The sequence below is a fragment of the Macrobrachium nipponense genome, chromosome 32 (assembly GCF_015104395.2).
Source record: "Macrobrachium nipponense isolate FS-2020 chromosome 32, ASM1510439v2, whole genome shotgun sequence".
NCBI lineage: Eukaryota > Metazoa > Arthropoda > Malacostraca > Decapoda > Palaemonidae > Macrobrachium > Macrobrachium nipponense.
This window is the reverse complement of record NC_061094.1, coordinates 40,579,762-40,598,621: the sequence shown is the minus strand read 5'-3', so window position 1 is coordinate 40,598,621 and position 18,860 is coordinate 40,579,762. Positions and strand designations below refer to the sequence as shown.

The 18,860-nt window shown below is 36.9% G+C and overlaps 1 protein-coding gene and 1 long non-coding RNA gene across 3 annotated transcripts in view; one reads left to right on the top strand and one right to left on the bottom strand.

Annotated features, from left to right (window-relative positions):
* Nucleotides 1–18,860, bottom strand: part of LOC135207455 (major facilitator superfamily domain-containing protein 4A-like) — a 61,476-nt gene that overhangs the window by 40,148 nt on the left and 2,468 nt on the right. Inside the window, exons 1-2 of one of the 2 annotated variants that reach the window (XM_064239181.1) lie at nucleotides 7,895–8,020; nucleotides 590–712 (exon numbers count right to left, since the gene is read on the bottom strand). In XM_064239181.1, the coding sequence (XP_064095251.1) occupies nucleotides 590–712; nucleotides 7,895–7,931 (160 nt within the window). In that variant the 5' untranslated portion in view covers nucleotides 7,932–8,020. Of the gene's footprint in view, nucleotides 1–589; nucleotides 713–7,894; nucleotides 8,021–18,860 lie in introns of those variants that run through there. The other variant, XM_064239180.1, reaches the window with a different exon arrangement.
* The window catches only part of LOC135207457 (uncharacterized), a 227,372-nt gene continuing 216,755 nt past the window's right edge, over nucleotides 8,244–18,860 (top strand). The window contains exon 1 of the long non-coding RNA XR_010312967.1: nucleotides 8,244–8,518. This is a non-coding gene — a long non-coding RNA (uncharacterized LOC135207457). The remainder of the gene's footprint in view (nucleotides 8,519–18,860) is intronic.

The window sequence follows — 18,860 nt, the reverse complement described above, 5'->3', positions numbered from 1 at the left end:
CTGGACCACGCCAGGAAATTTAAGAAGTAAATATGAAGTCAATATATGAAACGGATATACCGGTCAAAGATCCAAACACTTTTATTTTCATCACTATTGCTTGCCTTTATAACGGCTTTCTCTTAAAGGTAACCTACTATAGCGTCAGTAGGGCGAATCCTCAAAAGGGCTTAATTCTAAAGGACGAAAACTCTAGGTTGGATTCGCATAGCAAAGTCTGGGGATCATCGTCACGAAGTTGCAAATAAATCAGGGCACATTATGTTTTTATAATAAAAAAAAAACTTTCGCGACTATTTAAATACATTGATCATAAGACGAAATCTCAAAACAAACAAATTATTCACAATCAGCGGAGCAAAGCCCAATACACGACTTAATGAGAAAGAGAAATTGTCAAAGAATAACACACAGGAGTTTTAGATATTTTCTGGCCAGAAGCTTATTTGATAAAAGTCACACGTACAGGTCGAATAACCAAGTCGTTACGACTCTGAAATCTATCTAACTATCTATCTACATCTTTCAATCTATCTACCTCTGTAAAATGAAATAAACAAGGGAAATTAGCATCACTTTTCTGACTTACACAGCTCCAGGAGCGTAGGTCCCAGGAAGGCCACGCACATCCCGAACGACCAGAAGACGGCGCAGTAGGTGATGGTGGGGAGGCGGTGCTGCCAGAACAGATCTCGAAATTTGGCCGCTCCACCTGTTGGCATGACACAAATGGCAGGGAATAAAATGGAAATGGAGATCGTATAAAAGGAGGAAGGTGGTCTAGGGAGGGCGGGTGGGAGGGAAGCAATTGGCTGTATGTTGCGTTATTCCGCAAAGAACAAAGCGGGAAAAACTGGCGGGAAAAACTAGCGGGAAAAAATGGTAACGATGAAAAGCACTGTACTGCAGAATACTGCTCATAAGCTTCAAATATTCAGAGCGAAGTAACAGAAAATAATCAGAGAAAGAAATGGTTTACATCATCATCGTCAAGCGACGATGATGAAACTTCGTAATAACAGAGAATATTTTGCACAATGGGTAAATTCACATCCCATTTCAGAGATTATATCTTTACTTACCGGAATTGGAAAGTAGTCCTTACCGTTCGGAATCTAATGCCGTATACGTAAAATCCTTTAATTTCAAGTCCATTTTGCAATTTGGAAAATTCCTCTATAACGAAATTGCCTATGTTATCGATGAAAATGAACCCCCTTTCTTGACAATGGCATGGCCCATATAAAGTCTTGTTACCTTACATTATCCGCGGCCTTTGACAGGTGAATTTAAATTTCTAATTTAATTTAATTTTCAATGTTTATTGGATTAATAAAAGTGAAAGACAGAATACCACTTTTCTGAACTGGGCAAAAATTGGCCTTATTCAAAATCAATTCAGGAAGAAATTGTTCTCGATCATGAACAGAAAAAGATGGCATTCACGTTTTTTAAACTAAGCACTGCCACAGAAATGGGGAATTTACGTATGTGAAGTATTTGCAGGTATTAAATTCTTCTTAACTGTAACTCTGCATCCGATTAATTGCTTCTGTTAACGTTTAAATAAAAAGCCCCTAACAGCAGATTGCGTTCTACATTTGATTGCAATCACGTATCAACTCGGGTCACTTTTAACTGGAACTTAATCGAAAATAGCACCAAAATATATCACATCGTAGAAAATGGAATAATCATTTTCAAACGGAGCATGATAGTAAACGATCCATTCATTCGTTTTATTGAGGGCATATAACAATATGGAAGGAAAATTTCAATGAAAATATGTAGAGTGAACCGGTTGGCAGAACAATATTGCGTCCAAACAAACAAAAAAAGTGTATAATAATAAACACGTGCATGTGTTTATACATGCATATGTTTGTACATTTATATATGCACATATAGCATACATATAATACCATATATATGCATTTTACAAAAGCGAAAACATTTAAAAATCTTTTGCAAAATCCCGATCTGAGGAAGAAAGAAGCAGAGAACAATACAGACACCCGATCCTCTCTCGGGAGTTGAGAGTTAATTCTCGTGAGAGCCGCTAACCATCCGATGGAAGCGAACGCGTGGTGGCCTTGCCACGTCCTTGGAAAACATCTTGAATAAAGCAAGCCAAGAAAAGAATGGACGGTTTCAGCACCTAATCCCGTCTCGAATAAAGATGGGAGACCACTTGCAAAGATTGGCGCCGCCCCGTTCCTTTCAGTCGTGCTAGGAACGAGAAGCGCTTTGCGGTCTTTCGCTCGCTTGCAAAGCAGCCAAGATTACTGTGGGTTGATTCGTCCTAAAATTCGTACCATGAGACTAAAGTTATAGCTGAGGTAGGGGTTTAGGTGACGGATGCTTTATTCGTTTATAAAAGATAAATGTCGTCTAGATTCAAAGGCTACGGTAATGAATATAGACGTCAAAAATTATATTATAAAAACAAGTGAGGAGTACTGTATCTTTCAGCAGGAATTCGATTGCTATTTGTTACTTTTTTGTTTTTTCATTAATTTAGTAACGTTTTCATCGTTAAGGGATTCCGCGACTTCCAATTATATATTTCGACTTCAAAACAAACTCACGAGTTTCATCTGTTTCGTGCTAAAAGATACTACAGCCACAAGAACACCAACATAGAGCCTTCGAATGAGACAGATTACAACATCCGCTCATACTTCTCTCCACAATACAACACCCTATTTATCATCAGTCCCATGGTTGTGGATGTTGCAGGACACCTTTGAAAAACAGCTATTACCTCTCTTGGGCTGCTCTTCGTCGGTACTCGGGATGTAGTTGTACAAAGCAACGGCGTTTTCCTCTGGGGAGGCCAGGGAAGGCGGTATTAGGTAATGAAAGTGGTTCCTTTCTTGGCTTTTCAAATCAAATCTCCAAGAAAGGGGAACAAACAGCTTTCGTTCAGGTCAGATCAAATCACAGGCAAAATGTACAGAGAAATTTCTTAAACAAGTGACGAATTATCCTTAAAAGTGAATTGAATTTGAGTATAACATATGAACAAATATTAAAATTGAGTTATGATGTAAGAAGAAATAGATCAAAATACGAGGTGTGTACATTATCCATTAAATACATACAGAGAGAGAGAGAGAGAGAGAGAGAGAGAGAGAGAGAGAGAGAGAGATGGAGAAGAGAGAAGAGAGAGAGACGAGAGAGAGAGAGAGAGAGAGAGAGAGAGAGAGAGAGAGGGAATTAGGGAAATGTTCATTATTGAAAAGCTGCATTGCAGCAAGAAACCATGATGTTTCCGACACTGCCACTTCAAACAGATGGGACTCGCAATTTTATTCGTCTCGGTTTTCACTACAATGCTTTATGTTCACGGCATAATCGGATAATTTCCTTTGTTTCTTTATTGACGCTATATATATATTTATATATATATATATACACATATACATATGGATTTCCACACAAAGTGATTGTTTTATACTGCCTCACTTTTGTATGTGTATGTATATATATATATATATATATATATATATATATATATATATATATATATATATATATATATATATGCATTTTCACCCAACGTGATTGTTTTATACTGCCTCACTTTTGTATGATCAAACGTCAAAAACCTTTTGAAGGGTGATTCAATTTTCAGTTAACTGATATATTACAAAAGAACATCCATTTTCAGCAGAAAAGTAAAGCATATAATAGTTTAACCATCACACCCTAACGCTTACATTCACTGTCAACTCATTCCACCGACTAACACACACACACACATGTTCTTTCACCAGTCTGTAGTTCCTCACTGGCCGAGTCGGTTGTGCACTCGCCTACCAATCTGGTAGCCCGAGCTCGCTCCCAGCTGCCGCCAGCGAGGAATCAGAGGAATGTATTTCTGGAGATTGGAAATTCATTTCTCGATTTAATGCGGTTCGGATCCCACAATAAGCTGTAGGTCCTAGGAGAGCTGTTAATCAGCAAAGGGGTCTGGTTAAACTAATATATTTTCAACTTTTTCACCAGTCTATACAGCGTCTCTTCCCAATCACCAAATTAAAAAATCATTTGAAAACATTGGACAACCCACACTCCATTCAGTTCTTTATTTATCCAGCAAACCTTTACCTAAATCTTTTGTCCTCTCTTTGACTTCTCTCATTACTCCATAATTAAAATCATTATAATGATCCACGGAGATATACCACATCCTTGTGTCAAGCCTACTTTTAGACACACGAGCTCATAAGTTATATAGATATATATAGATATATATAGCTATATATATATATATATATATATTAAAACTTATGGACTCGAGTTAGAATATATAGACTAGAAAGAAGCAGGGTTTGTCTAAAAGTAGGCTTGACACAAGGATGTGGTATATCTCCGTGGATCTTTATAATGATTTTAATTATGGAGTAATGAGAGAAGTCAAGGGGAGGACAAAAGATTTAGGTAGAGGTTTGCTGGACAAATAAAGAACTAAAATAGATGGCACACACACACACACATATATATTATATATATATATATATATATATATATATATAATATATATATATCTATATATATATATATATAGTATATATATATATATATGTAAATATGCATGGATAAATATACGGTGTATTTTTATATTATGTTTATCTACACCTCCGTATATCGTGATAATTGCAACTAAACTGGCCTCAACTTTCGCTGAATTTCCATCAAAGCACGGATGTAGGAACACACCAACCGTGTGGCCCCGTTTTAACGTGTAAAAAATGTAACCAATGCCGGGTGATGAAAATGAAAATTCGTGTCGTTTTTTTCCCGTCGAACACCTACGGTCGATTGCCCGGTAAAGAATCTTTTAATTAAGGCCCTCGCCCTTTGTAGCCTTCTTCCTTCCTCCCTGGTCACAGGAGCCTTTGAGGCCAAGGAGGTAGAATTTTTCTCATATTTATTCTTCATCTCTTTTCCGGATTTCGATTACTAACTGCTACTTTTTCTTTGTAGAATAATTCGCTGTTAGTTTCTTATTTTTCCAATCTTCGTTGATTCCCTGATACGAAAACGGGAGTGATTTTGTTGCCCTTTTTTTCGATGTCCTTTATGTAAGATCATTTCGTAATCTTTCTCTCTCTCTCTCTCTCTCTCTGTATTAATTGCAATTACTTTACGAACAGGCCATTGTAAGGAAAGGAAAGTCTGTCTTGAAAATGCTGTCTGTTTAAGCCAATCAAATGATCACAACTACAATTCCCTTTCAGAGAAAAACAACCATCCTCCGTAACATTAAACAGACAGCTATGCTATGTTATAGAGGATTATTAACACACACACACACCCACACACACACTCACACACACACACACACACACACACACACACATATATATATATATATTATATATATATATATATATATATATATATATATATATATAGTAATATAATATCGCTATTTTGAGCATAAATCTAAGGTTAAAAGAACGAAAAAATAGACAAATAAGTAAATAAATAATGATAAAACCATATAAATTGAACCTCGCATATAAACAAAGCGGGAGCAAATGCATTTACCCGATTCTCATGAATAAATTAGTCTAGACACAAAATACCGGTGCGTTTATTCCGATGGAAAACATATCAAACTTCATGCCAGATTAACAAGAAAGGAATTAAAATGACCGATTCTTGACCATTTTATCAAATATGTATAAGTGTAAATGATTTGTTAAGAGTAAATTTGCAATTATTTTTTTATTCCTACAACTATTAGTTACAGAAAACTAATGAGCTCCTTTGGAAAGGCCACACAAACACACACAACAGGAAAAAATAAGAATGTACGTAACCCAAATCTGGTTATGGAAGTGATGCATTTCGATAACACTAAGAATGTCTATAGACCACCAGGAATGTAGAAGCTATATTACTTATCCAATAACATTTTTTTATTATCAATAATTACGAATCGAAATTGTGTCTTATCTCATTCTTTTGCCGAATTCTTTATCCTCTATAGTCTATACTGTAACTTGTAATTTATTTTTATGGTTTATCAGTTTCTGTTTTCCCCTTCTGCGTCATGTTTGCCAGTTTATATATTCAACACGTGCCTGACCAGATACCCGTTTTCGTAGTGATATACATTGCTTTCTGCTTCGATGAAGAATACAATATTCAAAATTGCTATTATTTTCAAGGCATTTCATTTGTCCTTTACCACGCGTCACTGGGGAAAATCGGTAGGTTGTACCTGAAACGTTAATCCTATGATTGCAAGGAACTTGCAATAAGCAGCATTTACCCCCCCCCCCCCCTGACAATTGGGGATTTTCACTTTTCAGACTCCAAGCAGCCAATTGTTATTAGATATCACAGCATCCTGAGCGTACACACGTAAACTAAAAACATATAGTTTCCGACCTTCATCTATATAACTACAGCAAGCTGACCCTATTCATTAATACTTGTAGATTTGCTCAAGGTAATTTTATATTCCAAGCTAAAAAAATTTCTTTCTCTCTTATGCCTTGACAGATGGACAGCCGATACCAACACTACTTTGGAAAAAAAATTAAGGTATTGCATTTTCTACAAAAGATTCTTACTTTATCGAGAGCGAAAATGAACCCAGTTATCACGGGTTTAATTTACAATGAGACCTCATGGCCGACAGCAAACCACACAAAAACGATAGCGTGAATGGCGGCTTTTTAGCAAGGAGGGTTAATGACCCCCCTATATGACAAAACCGCACCCGATACGTCAGCGATGTACGCTAACCTTCACCACTCCCAAGAATATGTTTATTCCCAATCATACAGACATATAAAACGATCTGTTGAATTACTCTAGTCCCAGCTTACAATCGTAGCATATTGATCAATTGTTTATAGTGGCTATAGAAAATTACTAACATATCAGGCAAAAAGTGGCCAGCAGATCCCATTTGTATATTTCAGCCTAAGATGCCACAAGCACATGGCAGTACGAATGGGTCTACAGCACGAGTAAAATGTACAAGAATTCTACTGAAAATTTTTTCGTATACTTAAATCCTTTGTGGTTGAGTGGTCAAAGATAAGTTGATAACCTCACGGGTGTGGATTCCAATCCTGTTACAAACGTCAGTTTTTCAAATTGGGTGTAAGGGTTTGCAGTGAGAGATGAATTTGAGGGCACTGGCATTATTACAAAAAGTACATAGAAGCTTGGTAAATAAATCTACATACACACACATTATACATACATACATACATACATACATACATACATACATACATACATATATATATATATATATAATATATATATATATATATATATATATATAATATATATATATATATATATATTTATGACATCCGTGAATTGTTATGCTTCAGGTCAACAACAAAAAATATTTGGCTTTATTGGTATTATGGATCAACAGCGTATTCAGGGCTGGGTTTACTAGTTTGCTACATGAGACGGTATATAATTGGCCTTGCGCCAGCAACCTCTTGTTCTTGGGCGGCCAATGTCGATTATCATCCAAGAGAAACAAATGCTATTATTCCTTAGATGTGGCAAGGAAAGGAATACAAAATTTAGTACAAAGGCCAAGCACTGGGATCTATGAGGTCATTCAGCGCTGAATTAGAAATTGAGAGTAAAAGGGATTTATAGGTGCAACAGGAGGAACATCAAACAACTGTTCGAAAAGAGTGGCGAGTGAGATGGCAGAGTATGAACAGGGAGCAGCAAAGGAATAAAAAGGGTTGTGGACTACGGGGCATACGCTAGGTCTAACCGAATTCCAAAATTGATTAGTTTCAGCTATTAAAAAATGCTTCTAAATGTTGCAATTTTGTTAAACACTTCTAAAATGTGGATGTAAATTGTATTGGTCTAACATCGGAAATATTACCTTCTCCTATCACTATCCTTCGCAGCCTGATTTGCATGCTGTTATTCAATGATTCACTACAGCTGGTTACACTGACCCACAGACCTTTGCAGACATCTGAATTCTAACCAATAAACACTAATCTGCACTAATTGTTTACCTTGACGATAGAGTCAACCGAGATACTGATGTGGACTACAGAGGCATCGTTATAATAACTTGCATAAGAAAACATTCATTAAGCTATATTTATCATTATAAATATTGTTATTATTTGGGGATATTATAAATGAATATATTTTATAACCCATATAGTCATTATGAAAGTTTTCATTTGGCCCCAATTTCATGTTTCACTTTCCGTGTTTACATTCGGTTTTCGTTTGTTGATGTGCCTAGTTTAATATATATTTAATACTTTGGTTTATGCGAAAGCTTAGAACACAAATCAAGATAGATAAAACGGCATTTGACTCCAACAGTGGCTAATCTACGTTTGGGAGAAAGATTAGCTTATTGGGAAGTTCAGGCCATCATGTACTAACTAGGTATAGGCCTAGGCCTTAGTCTCAGTTGCCCCATGAGAGGAGATCGGAGGCCTAGTTTTCACAAGGTACAGGACTACAATACCCTTAGCAGAGTGAGGTAAGTATTTTTAGGTTAACACATTGTTATGGGTACATGGAAATGTAGGAGAGATGAATGTTGAAATCGACAACGGGAGATGAATGACAGAATTCACAGTAGGCATTACCTAGGTAGTACTAGGATGTGGTCTAGTAGTTTTGTAAATGAAAAGCCATTTACAAAGTTTCAAGTTGAAGCATAGGCCTACCACCTTATATTAAACCCAAGTTTATGAAGTAACCATTGTAGGTTTTAGTCCAGTTCTTTAATTGAAGAATCTAGCGTGTCCTAGGTACTACCTACTACCTATATTGGGTTAAGTAGATTGATAGCCAGACTGTACTTAATGACTTTTTAGCCCATCATTTTTGTACAACCCTGAAGTATGGTTTTATTGATAATTTTTGCTGATGTTTGGACAAATTTTGACATTCATTTCAGGTTGCATGGCTTGTTAAATTATCATAACCTCCTCCCTTCATACTAATAGGCCAGTGGCGCTCACAGAATTTTTTAGGTGGTGAATAAGAAGTAGTACGTAATATGGAGGGGTAGGTACATTATCTCTTCACCTGACCTTACGTAGGGTACCAGGCCCTACCAAATCAGCAGGGCTCCCCCTTACTGTAGGATAGAGTTCAAAGGTAAATTCTAGGTTAATTACAGCCGACTGACAAAAACTAACGTTAAATTGTTAATATGCAACCTAAATACTATAGGAAACCGCAATGTCTCAAGAAATACCCGCCGTGTCTCGATTACTTAGATTAACCAAAACAATACTTTATTGCATAGCCTACATAACCTGGTTATATGTTGTAGTCTTGTGCTTCTGCCAAACCTACCAAGACTGTTAAACAATGGTTTCTCCCTGTGGTTCCACATTTTTGTTAGACTTAAAGCAATATAATGACTTAACCAGTATGACGAAGAGTGAATGTCATTTTCATATGTCACATAAAAATTGATAATATACACATATAAACCTAATATTCACTGAATGCCATGTAGCCTATCACAGTGCATCTTGTCCATTGACTCTCACAGGAGGTAATGCCCCCAGTTCATAATCCATGTCGAATTGTTGTAAATATACGCAGTCAGCATAGACATACCATGTACACAAGTGTGACAGTCTATTAGAAAGAAAAAAATCTCTCCGTTTCTTAACAAGGCAGACCCCAGTCCTTAGTCCAACACTAGCCTAATTTTAGCTTTTGTGTGTTATTCTGAAGGCACCTTGTAGTTATGTAAAAAATCACAGATGCCAATAGGCTTACAAGTTAGCCTGTTTGAACTGGGCAGTGGACAAAATGTGATCGTGGTGGTGAAATATACTTTATGTGTTGTTAGTGAGTAGTGAGTGGTACTATTAAACTATGATAATTCTTAGTTTTTATTTATTAACAATTTAGGGAAAAAAATGTATTTTTTGGCGGTTCCCAACAATGTAGGAAGAAATATGTATGTTTTCGGCAGCTCCTAACAATATAGGAAGAAATATGTATTTTTTTGGGAGTTCCAAACAATATAGGAAGAAATATGTATTTTTTTGGGAGTTCCAAACAATATAGGAAGAAATATGTATTTTTTTGGCAGTTCTTATGATTATTTCATAGAAGGAAAGTTTTTTGTTATGCTATAGTAAGATTGATATAAATGCAAGGGCAGAGGTAATGCAAGGATATTGCTATACATTACTAGACTTTTATGCATAGTTCTAGCTTTATTGAAAATTGCACTTGTATCCATGTATTTTTAAATTTTGAGAAAATTTAATGATAATAGTAATACATGTCACAAATAGGTAATTATGTACTATATATAAATTTTTTGCTCAACACAGAAAGTAGTTAATGTTAATTTTAAGTATATAGTTTACAGCAAATGTTACATACAGTTTTTCTGATAGTTTGTGTTGTGATTTTGAAAAGTTTTACATTTCTGTTGAAAATTCTTGGTTACCCATCACATCCCCAAAATGTCTTGGCAGGGGTTTGTGAGTTGGAAAAATAAAGATTAATGGAGTGCCCTTACAGAGATGCATCCTAACCTGACAATAATACAGTAATCCCACAATCCTGCGCACAGAAATTACGACCAGGCTAACCTAGACTTTGTATCCTATAGACCACCCTAAAATCCTGGCTAGCCAAGGAAACTGACTTGGAAAACTATAGAAACCAGAGAAATATATATTATTTATGTGATCTTCTTTAAATATTGAGTTTATAATAACACAAAGCAACCAAAAAATTTGGCAATTATCAAGCAAGATGTTTCATTCAAGGATTTCATCACAGTTAGCTTACCTAAACTGTGTTCATGATCAAGTAACAATCATCAAAGAAAACATCCAGATGTTCTGGATGTTTTTTTTATTTTTTAATTTATTTTTTTTTATTATTTTTTTAACCAAAACTTATGTAAACCACTTGCATTTTTGTATTTCCCTTACCCCACATATCACAACTGTTACTGGTGACCCAAGCGGGATAAAAGATATATGGTTAAGGGAAAACCCAAAAAACAATCCATCTTGAACTGTCAAGAATTCATAAATGACATGATAAGTGGTGGATAAAATGCGCGGTACATGTATGATCAGTAATGATCACAGAACTTATAAAGAATTAGGCAGTTACTGGGATGTATCATACCTTATATTCACTCACACCCAAAAGGAGCTTATAATTGATAAGTATTTTTGCCCCAGCCAAGGTTCGAACTTGGGCCTTGTTTTTTATTTCTGATCGGGACAAAAGCACTTATCAGTTATTATTCCCTTTGGGTGTAACTTATTCCCAAGGGAGTGTAATTTCGGCAATAAAAGATGCTCATGGCTTTATACTCGGGAATTTAAATGCATAAAACACACACACACACACACACACACACACACACACACACACACACACACACACACATATATAATATAATATATATATATATAGATATATATTATCATATATATATATTATATTATATATATCTATATATATATATATATATATATATATAATTTCATCGTTAAGAGACGAACGCTGTTTGCGAAAAGGAATGTTAGGAAGGGCCTGACAAGATAACAGTCGTAAAAGAGTTATATCGAGAGCTGTCGGGCACTAAGGAAGGTTGGGGGGAACGGAAGGGGGGTTCAAGGGAAGAGTTGGAGGAGGGCCTTCATTCGCTGGTGGGGGCGGGATTTTGAGACCATAAAGGGGATGGACTCTTGTAACTGAAGGGACAACCAAACCCTAGCCATGTAGAAGATATATATGTACTTTCATGCATACGTACATACGGGCATCACGCCGGTGTACGTGCTGTTTCCTGGGATACTTTTATCGGTACTTTTGTGATGTACTCGTTTCTTAACCGTTACTAATTTGTCGTTGCCATCGTTGTGTTCTTAGCCAAGACTTCATAGTTGCCGTGATTGCATTTTTAGTTAGTGAATATTATGAGACGTAGGCCTAGTTGTTGTAAATATTACGAGACAGGCCTAGTTGCATAACTGCAAAATGTATACGTTATTCAAGCATCTCATTCATGAAATGAGTGCGCGTTGTCATTGAAGTTACAAGTGCGTATTCGTATACGTATATACGGACATTTGTTATTTTTGCGTATTTGTGGCAGGCTAGATAAAGCATTCAGATGACTAATAAACCAGTGGCTAGAGGATCTTACTGACTCCGGGGTGGGCGGGGGGACCTTTGGGGTCTGAGGAACCAGCTAGCTGGAAGCGGGGTGGCATGCCAAGAGGATTATGAGTCATTTATATTCCACTGCCTGTTTTTCTTGAGCCGTTGATACCCGAATTTACATCCTCTTTTTCCTTTTAATGTAGAGAGAAAGTTTGAGGCTTTTATCTCCCTTTTTTGGACGATTGAATAACTTTTAGCTCCTTGTGTACTTTTTCAGGGAGAGATTAGTGTAAAAAAAGTAAAAAAAAAATTGCGTTCCGTAAAGAGGGCGTTCGTGACTGGTCTTTCTTACGAAAATATACGGGGTTTCAGAAGATCTCGGCTTGGCGGCGTAGCCTCCACGCTTTCCTATTGCGCAGCTTCTATAAAGGCAGTAGGCTATGCAGTGGGTTTAATCCTTCTTTTTTGACAGGCGAAATATCTTTTGAGTTACGCCTAATGGATGGGTTTATGTTTTTCTTTCAGCTTTTTATTTTCCGAGAGAAAATGGAGGAGTATTACGAAAAAAAATTTCGGTAGCCCTATTTGTTTTTTTTTCCTTGATTTTTTTACTCCTCGAAGTCGGATAGGATTTTGGTTTATTTGTAAATAAAAGGGAATAATTTGTTATGCAGATATGGATAGGATTTTGGTTTAATTTTATTGAAGGAAAAAATTGTTATCCGAAAGAAATAAAAAAACAGGCGATGCAGTCTAATTACGTCAGTGAGAAATATATTTGGGGTAGAAGGAACGGAGCTAAAATTGATTAGGAGAGAGGGTTAAGAATAATGGATATTCTGCGAAAAATTAGGTAAATGAAATCGGAAGATTCATGAGATTCATTTCTCGAGCAGAAGTAAAAGATTTTTTTTTCCCCTTTGGGCCTACATTTGTTAGCATGAGAGGAAAGGTCATTAATGTCTTAATGCAGAGTGATACCCCCTGTTAGTGGATGAGAAGAATGTTTTTTATTTTTCTCTGTTAATGAGAAGAGGGATGCTCTTACTATACTCTGTTTTTTTCCATCTGCCCATCCGCCTGTGGTGTTTGCGCATGGTAACACTGCGTCCCGGGCTTTAGATAATATCCCATTTCGAATATTAACGGTGTAATTCGCATACAGTAAATTATTAAAACACTTCAGTTGCAAATGTAAACCCAGATATCCTTTTATTTACCTAAAACTTACACATAGCGTGACTAATTAAAGCCCAGGACGCAGTGTTACCATGCGAAAACACCACAGACGGATGGACAGATGGAAAAAATCATAGTATAGGAGATGGTCTAGAAAAAAGCTCAGCCTACTTGTGGTGGCTCAGGGGAAAACGAGTTATAATGTGAAAAGTGTAAATTAAAAGTGAGAGTGGATGTGAAATCACAGAAAATTATAGAATCTGGTTAGAAGTTGACTTAAAAGAATATTATTACGCTCTACTTTAGTTAATGAAATGGGAACAGGTCACAAAGCAAAGTTGGTGTACAAGAAACCAAATAAATTTTAATTTAATGCACTGAAGTTAATTTCCTTTTAATGATGGAAGCAGGATATAAACGGCCGTGGCACGTAGCTGTGGATTTGCCATTTTTTATAGAAAATGTTTCCGGAAGACAGTTTATTAATTGGTCTTTATCTTCCTATTGTGATTTGTTTGCTTGAAATGTGTTTTTTTATAATTCTGTCATAAAACGGTAAAAAAATTGATAAGTACTGGTTTAACTGAACTCGAATTTTTCTTGATTACTGATGTCTAATATTATTAGTGCGCTGGCTTACGCAAACTCTTTCATAGACGCACGCGCATTCTCTCTCTCTCTCTCTCTCTCTCGCCTCCCTCTCCTCTCTTCCTCTTCTCTCCTTCATCTCTCTCTCTCTCTCTGAGACGCACCAGATTTCTTTTTACCGTTAATATTATATATATATATATATATATATATATATATATATATATATATATATATATATATATATATATATATATATTCATCAAATGGTAATGAACAAGTGATATCTTCAAGGGGCTTATTATTAATTTTCTTTCTCCTGAACTGGGAAATTTGTGTTAAATGTTCATTATTGGAGGCTTGTTTTTCAATCAGATGTTACGTTCGCATATGTATTTGATAAAACAAGATCTTTAGATTAGTTTTAGTCCATGGATGAAAATAAAATAAATTCTTTACCTGTTAGATATATATATATATATATATTATATATATATATATATATATATATATACATACATACATACATACATACATACATACATACATACATACATACATACATACATACATACTGACATTTAAAAGTCATATGTAACTCTCACACAATTTATAGTTTCAAGCTTCGTCACAGGATGTAATTTTTGTAATATATTTAATAAAAAAATAAACAAGGAAAAAGTATATATATTCCTTTGAGTTTTCACTTTGATGTTGCCTGTAGCTGTGAAGATACCTAGTATTAGACTAATCTAGTTTTTTATTTATTTATTTATTTATTTATTTTTTTTTTACGCCGCTGTAGAGAACGCTAAGGTTCTTTGGCCCGTTGCCTGTTGGGCTCGGTTGCATTACGTTCAAGTCTTTACCTATTACGTAACCTTTGGTATTTCCACTGTCTGTGAAACTTCTTTATCCCTTTCTTGCTCCAGTTTTCTCTCTCCATTCAAGATAATATAATTGTGGGTGACTTATGAGAATCTGTGCGATTCAATGTTTTTCTTAAACATTTTGATAACAGTAATAATAATAATAAACTTTATTACTTTTCCCCATGCAAGTGAAGATGTTTAGCACTAAATTCAGTCTCCTTTATAAATATGTTCCATTTTTTGTATCCTCGCACTATAGTAATAATAATAATAATAATAATAATAATAATAATAATAATAATAATAATAAGCTATGGGTTAAATAGCAAAACTCAGCAATGATGGAAAGAAATGAAGGAATAAACGACAACGACGTAAATGGAACCTCTGGCAACAGAGGAGCTTCGTCCGGCAGCCAGGTATTCAACCCAATTGAAGGGGAAGACGGTCAGGTACTTGGAGGTCGTCATCCAGCAACTGATCACCACAACGAAAGTAATCAACAGCCTGAGATTGGAGCTACAGAAGCAAAAAGGAAGAAATGGACAAGAGAAGAAAATAAGGAAATATGGAGATGCTACATCAGAAGCAACCCGACGGAGAGAGGATATAGAAGAAGATTGGTCAACATCTGGAATGAGAGGAATAACACCCCCCAAACAGAGCAGAGGCTGGCAGACCAAGTAAGGGACATAAAGAAAAACAACTGGCTCTCCCCAACAGAAAGAGAAGAACTGGAAAGGGAAATGTCACACGACAACGAATTACACGAAGACGAACTGAGAGACGATGCCACAGAAGACGACAGGGAGGATGGGGTATCAAACAACGACACACGAAGAAACACCGACGAAGTAACAGAGAGGACGGAATGGGTAGAAAAGATTAGACAATGGATGGAGCCAGATACAGAGAGAACAAAGATCCCCTCCATGAAAGCCTACAACACCAAGAAATTAAGGGAGAAAACAAGTGAGGTCAATGAAATAATGGGTAAAATACACACCACCAGTATCACAGAAACAAATAACTTGGTATATGCAGGAGCAAGATTAGTAGCAGAACTGATGGGGATTCTAACACCAACACCACCAGCACAACTAACCCAACAGAAACCAAAACAGCAACCTCCTTGGAAAAGGCGCCTGGAAAAGCAAATCATGGTGATGAGATCTGACTTGAGTAAACTGAAAGAGATGGCAGAAAAAAGGCTAAGAAGCAAGAAAATAAGGGAGGAACTCAACGAGAAATACAAAGTACAAGAGAGGGGACTAAACAACACAATAGAAGATGTAAAACAGAGGCTTAAGGCCAAAGCACATAAGATCCAACGGTACATGAACAGGAATAAGGGATACCAACAGAACAAACTATTCGGAACCAACCAGAAAAGACTATACAGCCAACTAAGAGGGGAGGACAACCACCCAGAAATTCCTGAAGCCGAACCAAGTAAGAGACTCTGGGAAAACATATGGAGTAATCCGGTATCACACAACAAACATGCAACATGGCTCCAGGAAGTCAAGGAAGAAGAAACAGGGAGAATAAAACAAAGATTCACAGAGATCACGACAGACACAGTCAGACACCAACTAAAGAAAATGCCAAACTGGAAAGCCCCAGGTCCCGATGAAGTCCATGGATACTGGCTCAAAAACTTCAAGGCCCTACACCCACGAATAGCAGAACAACTCCAGCATTGTATCTCAAATCACCATGCACCCAAATGGATGACAACAGGAAGAACATCCTTAGTACAAAAAGACAAGAGTAAGGGAAATATAGCCAGTAACTACAGGCCTATCATCTGCCTACCAATAATGTGGAAGTTACTAACAGGTATCATCAGTGAAAGGCTATACAATTACCTAGAGGAGACAAACACCATCCCCCACCAACAGAAAGGCTGCAGAAGGAAGTGTAGGGGCACAAAAGACCAACTCCTGATAGACAAAATGATAATGAAGAACAGTAGGAGAAGGAAAACCAACCTAAGCATGGCATGGATAGACTATAAGAAAGCCTTCGACATGATACCACACACATGGCTAATAGAATGCCTGAAAATATATGGGCAGAGGAAACACCATCAGCTTCCTCAAAAATACAATGCGCAACTGGAATACAATACTTACAAGCTCTGGAATAAGACTAGCAGAGGTTAATATCAGGAGAGGGATCTTCCAGGGCGACTCACTGTCCCCACTACTCTTCGTAGTAGCCATGATTCCCATGACAAAAGTACTACAGAAGATGGATGCCGGGTACCAACTCAAGAAAAGAGGCAACACAATCAACCATCTGATGTTCATGGACGACATCAAGCTGTATGGTAAGAGCATCAAGGAAATAGATACCCTAATCCAGACTGTAAGGATTGTATCTGGGGACATCAGGATGGAGTTTGGAATAGAAAAATGCGCCTTAGTCAACATACAAAAAGGCAAAGTAACGAGAACTGAAGGGATAAAGCTACCAGATGGAGCACATCAAACACATAGATGAGACAGGATACAAATACCTGGGAATAATGGAAGGAGGGGATATAAAACACCAAGAGATGAAGGACACGATCAGGAAAGAATATATGCAGAGACTCAAGGCGATACTCAAGTCAAAACTCAACGCCGGAAATATGTAAATTTAAAAGCCATACCATAAAACATGGGCAGTGCCAGTAATCAGATACAACGCAGGAATATGGAATGGACGAAGGCAGAACTCCGCAGCATAGATCAGAAAACCAGGAAACATATGACAATACACAAAGCACTACACCCAAGAGCAAATACGGACAGACTATACATAACACGAAAAGAAGGAGGGAGAGGACTACTAAGTATAGAGGACTGCGTCAACACCGAGAACAGAGCACTGGGGCAATATCTGAAAACCAGTGAAGACGAGTGGCTAAAGAGTGCATGGGAAGAAGGACTAATAAAAGTAGACGAAGACCCAGAAATATACAGAGACAGGAGAAAGACAGACAGAACAGAATACTGGCACAACAAACCAATGCACGGACAATACATGAGACAGACTAAAGAACTAGCCAGCGATGACAATTGGCAATGGCTACAGAGGGGAGAGCTAAAGAAGGAAACTGAAGAAATGATAACAGCGGCACAAGATCAGGCCCTAAGAACCAGATATGTTCAAAGAACGATAGATGGAAATAACATCTCTCCCATATGTAGGAAGTGCAATACGAAAAATGAAACCATAAACCACATAGCAAGCGAATGCCCGGCACTTGCACAGAACCAGTACAAAAAGAGGCATGATTCAGTGGCAAAAGCCCTCCACTGGAGCCTGTGCAAGAAACATCAGCTACCTTGCAGTAATAAGTGGTACGAGCACCAACCTGAGGGAGTGATAGAAAACGATCACGCAAAGATCCTCTGGGACTATGGTATCAGGACGGATAGGGTGATACGTGCAAACAGACCAGACGTGACGTTGATTCACAAAGTCAAGAAGAAAGTATCACTCATTGATGTCGCAATACCATGGGACACCAGAGTTGAAGAGAAAGAGAGGGAAAAAATGGATAAGTATCAAGATCTGAAAATAGAAATAAGAAGGATATGGGATATGCCAGTGGAAATCGTACCCATAATCATAGGAGCACTAGGCACGATCCAAGATCCCTGAAAAGGAATCTAGAAAAAACTAGAGGCTGAAGTAGCTCCGGGCCTCATGCAGAAGAGTGTGATCCTAGAAACGGCACACATAGTAAGAAAAGTGATGGACTCCTAAGGAGGCAGGATGCAACCCGGAACCCCACACTATAAATACCACCCAGTCGAATTGGAGGACTGTGATAGAACAAAAAAAAAAAAAAAAAAAAATAAATAAATAAATAATAATAATAATAATAACTTTATTACTTTTGCCCCATACAGATGAAGATCTTTAGCACTAAATACATTATTCCTTTTTAAATATGCTCCATTTTTTGTATCCCCGCACTATGATCGGTTCTATATAACCTGTATAGCTAAGTCTCGGCCCATCTGTCTTTTTGTTTCACTTCCAGATTTTTGTTTTCGCAATAAATTGTGAATATTT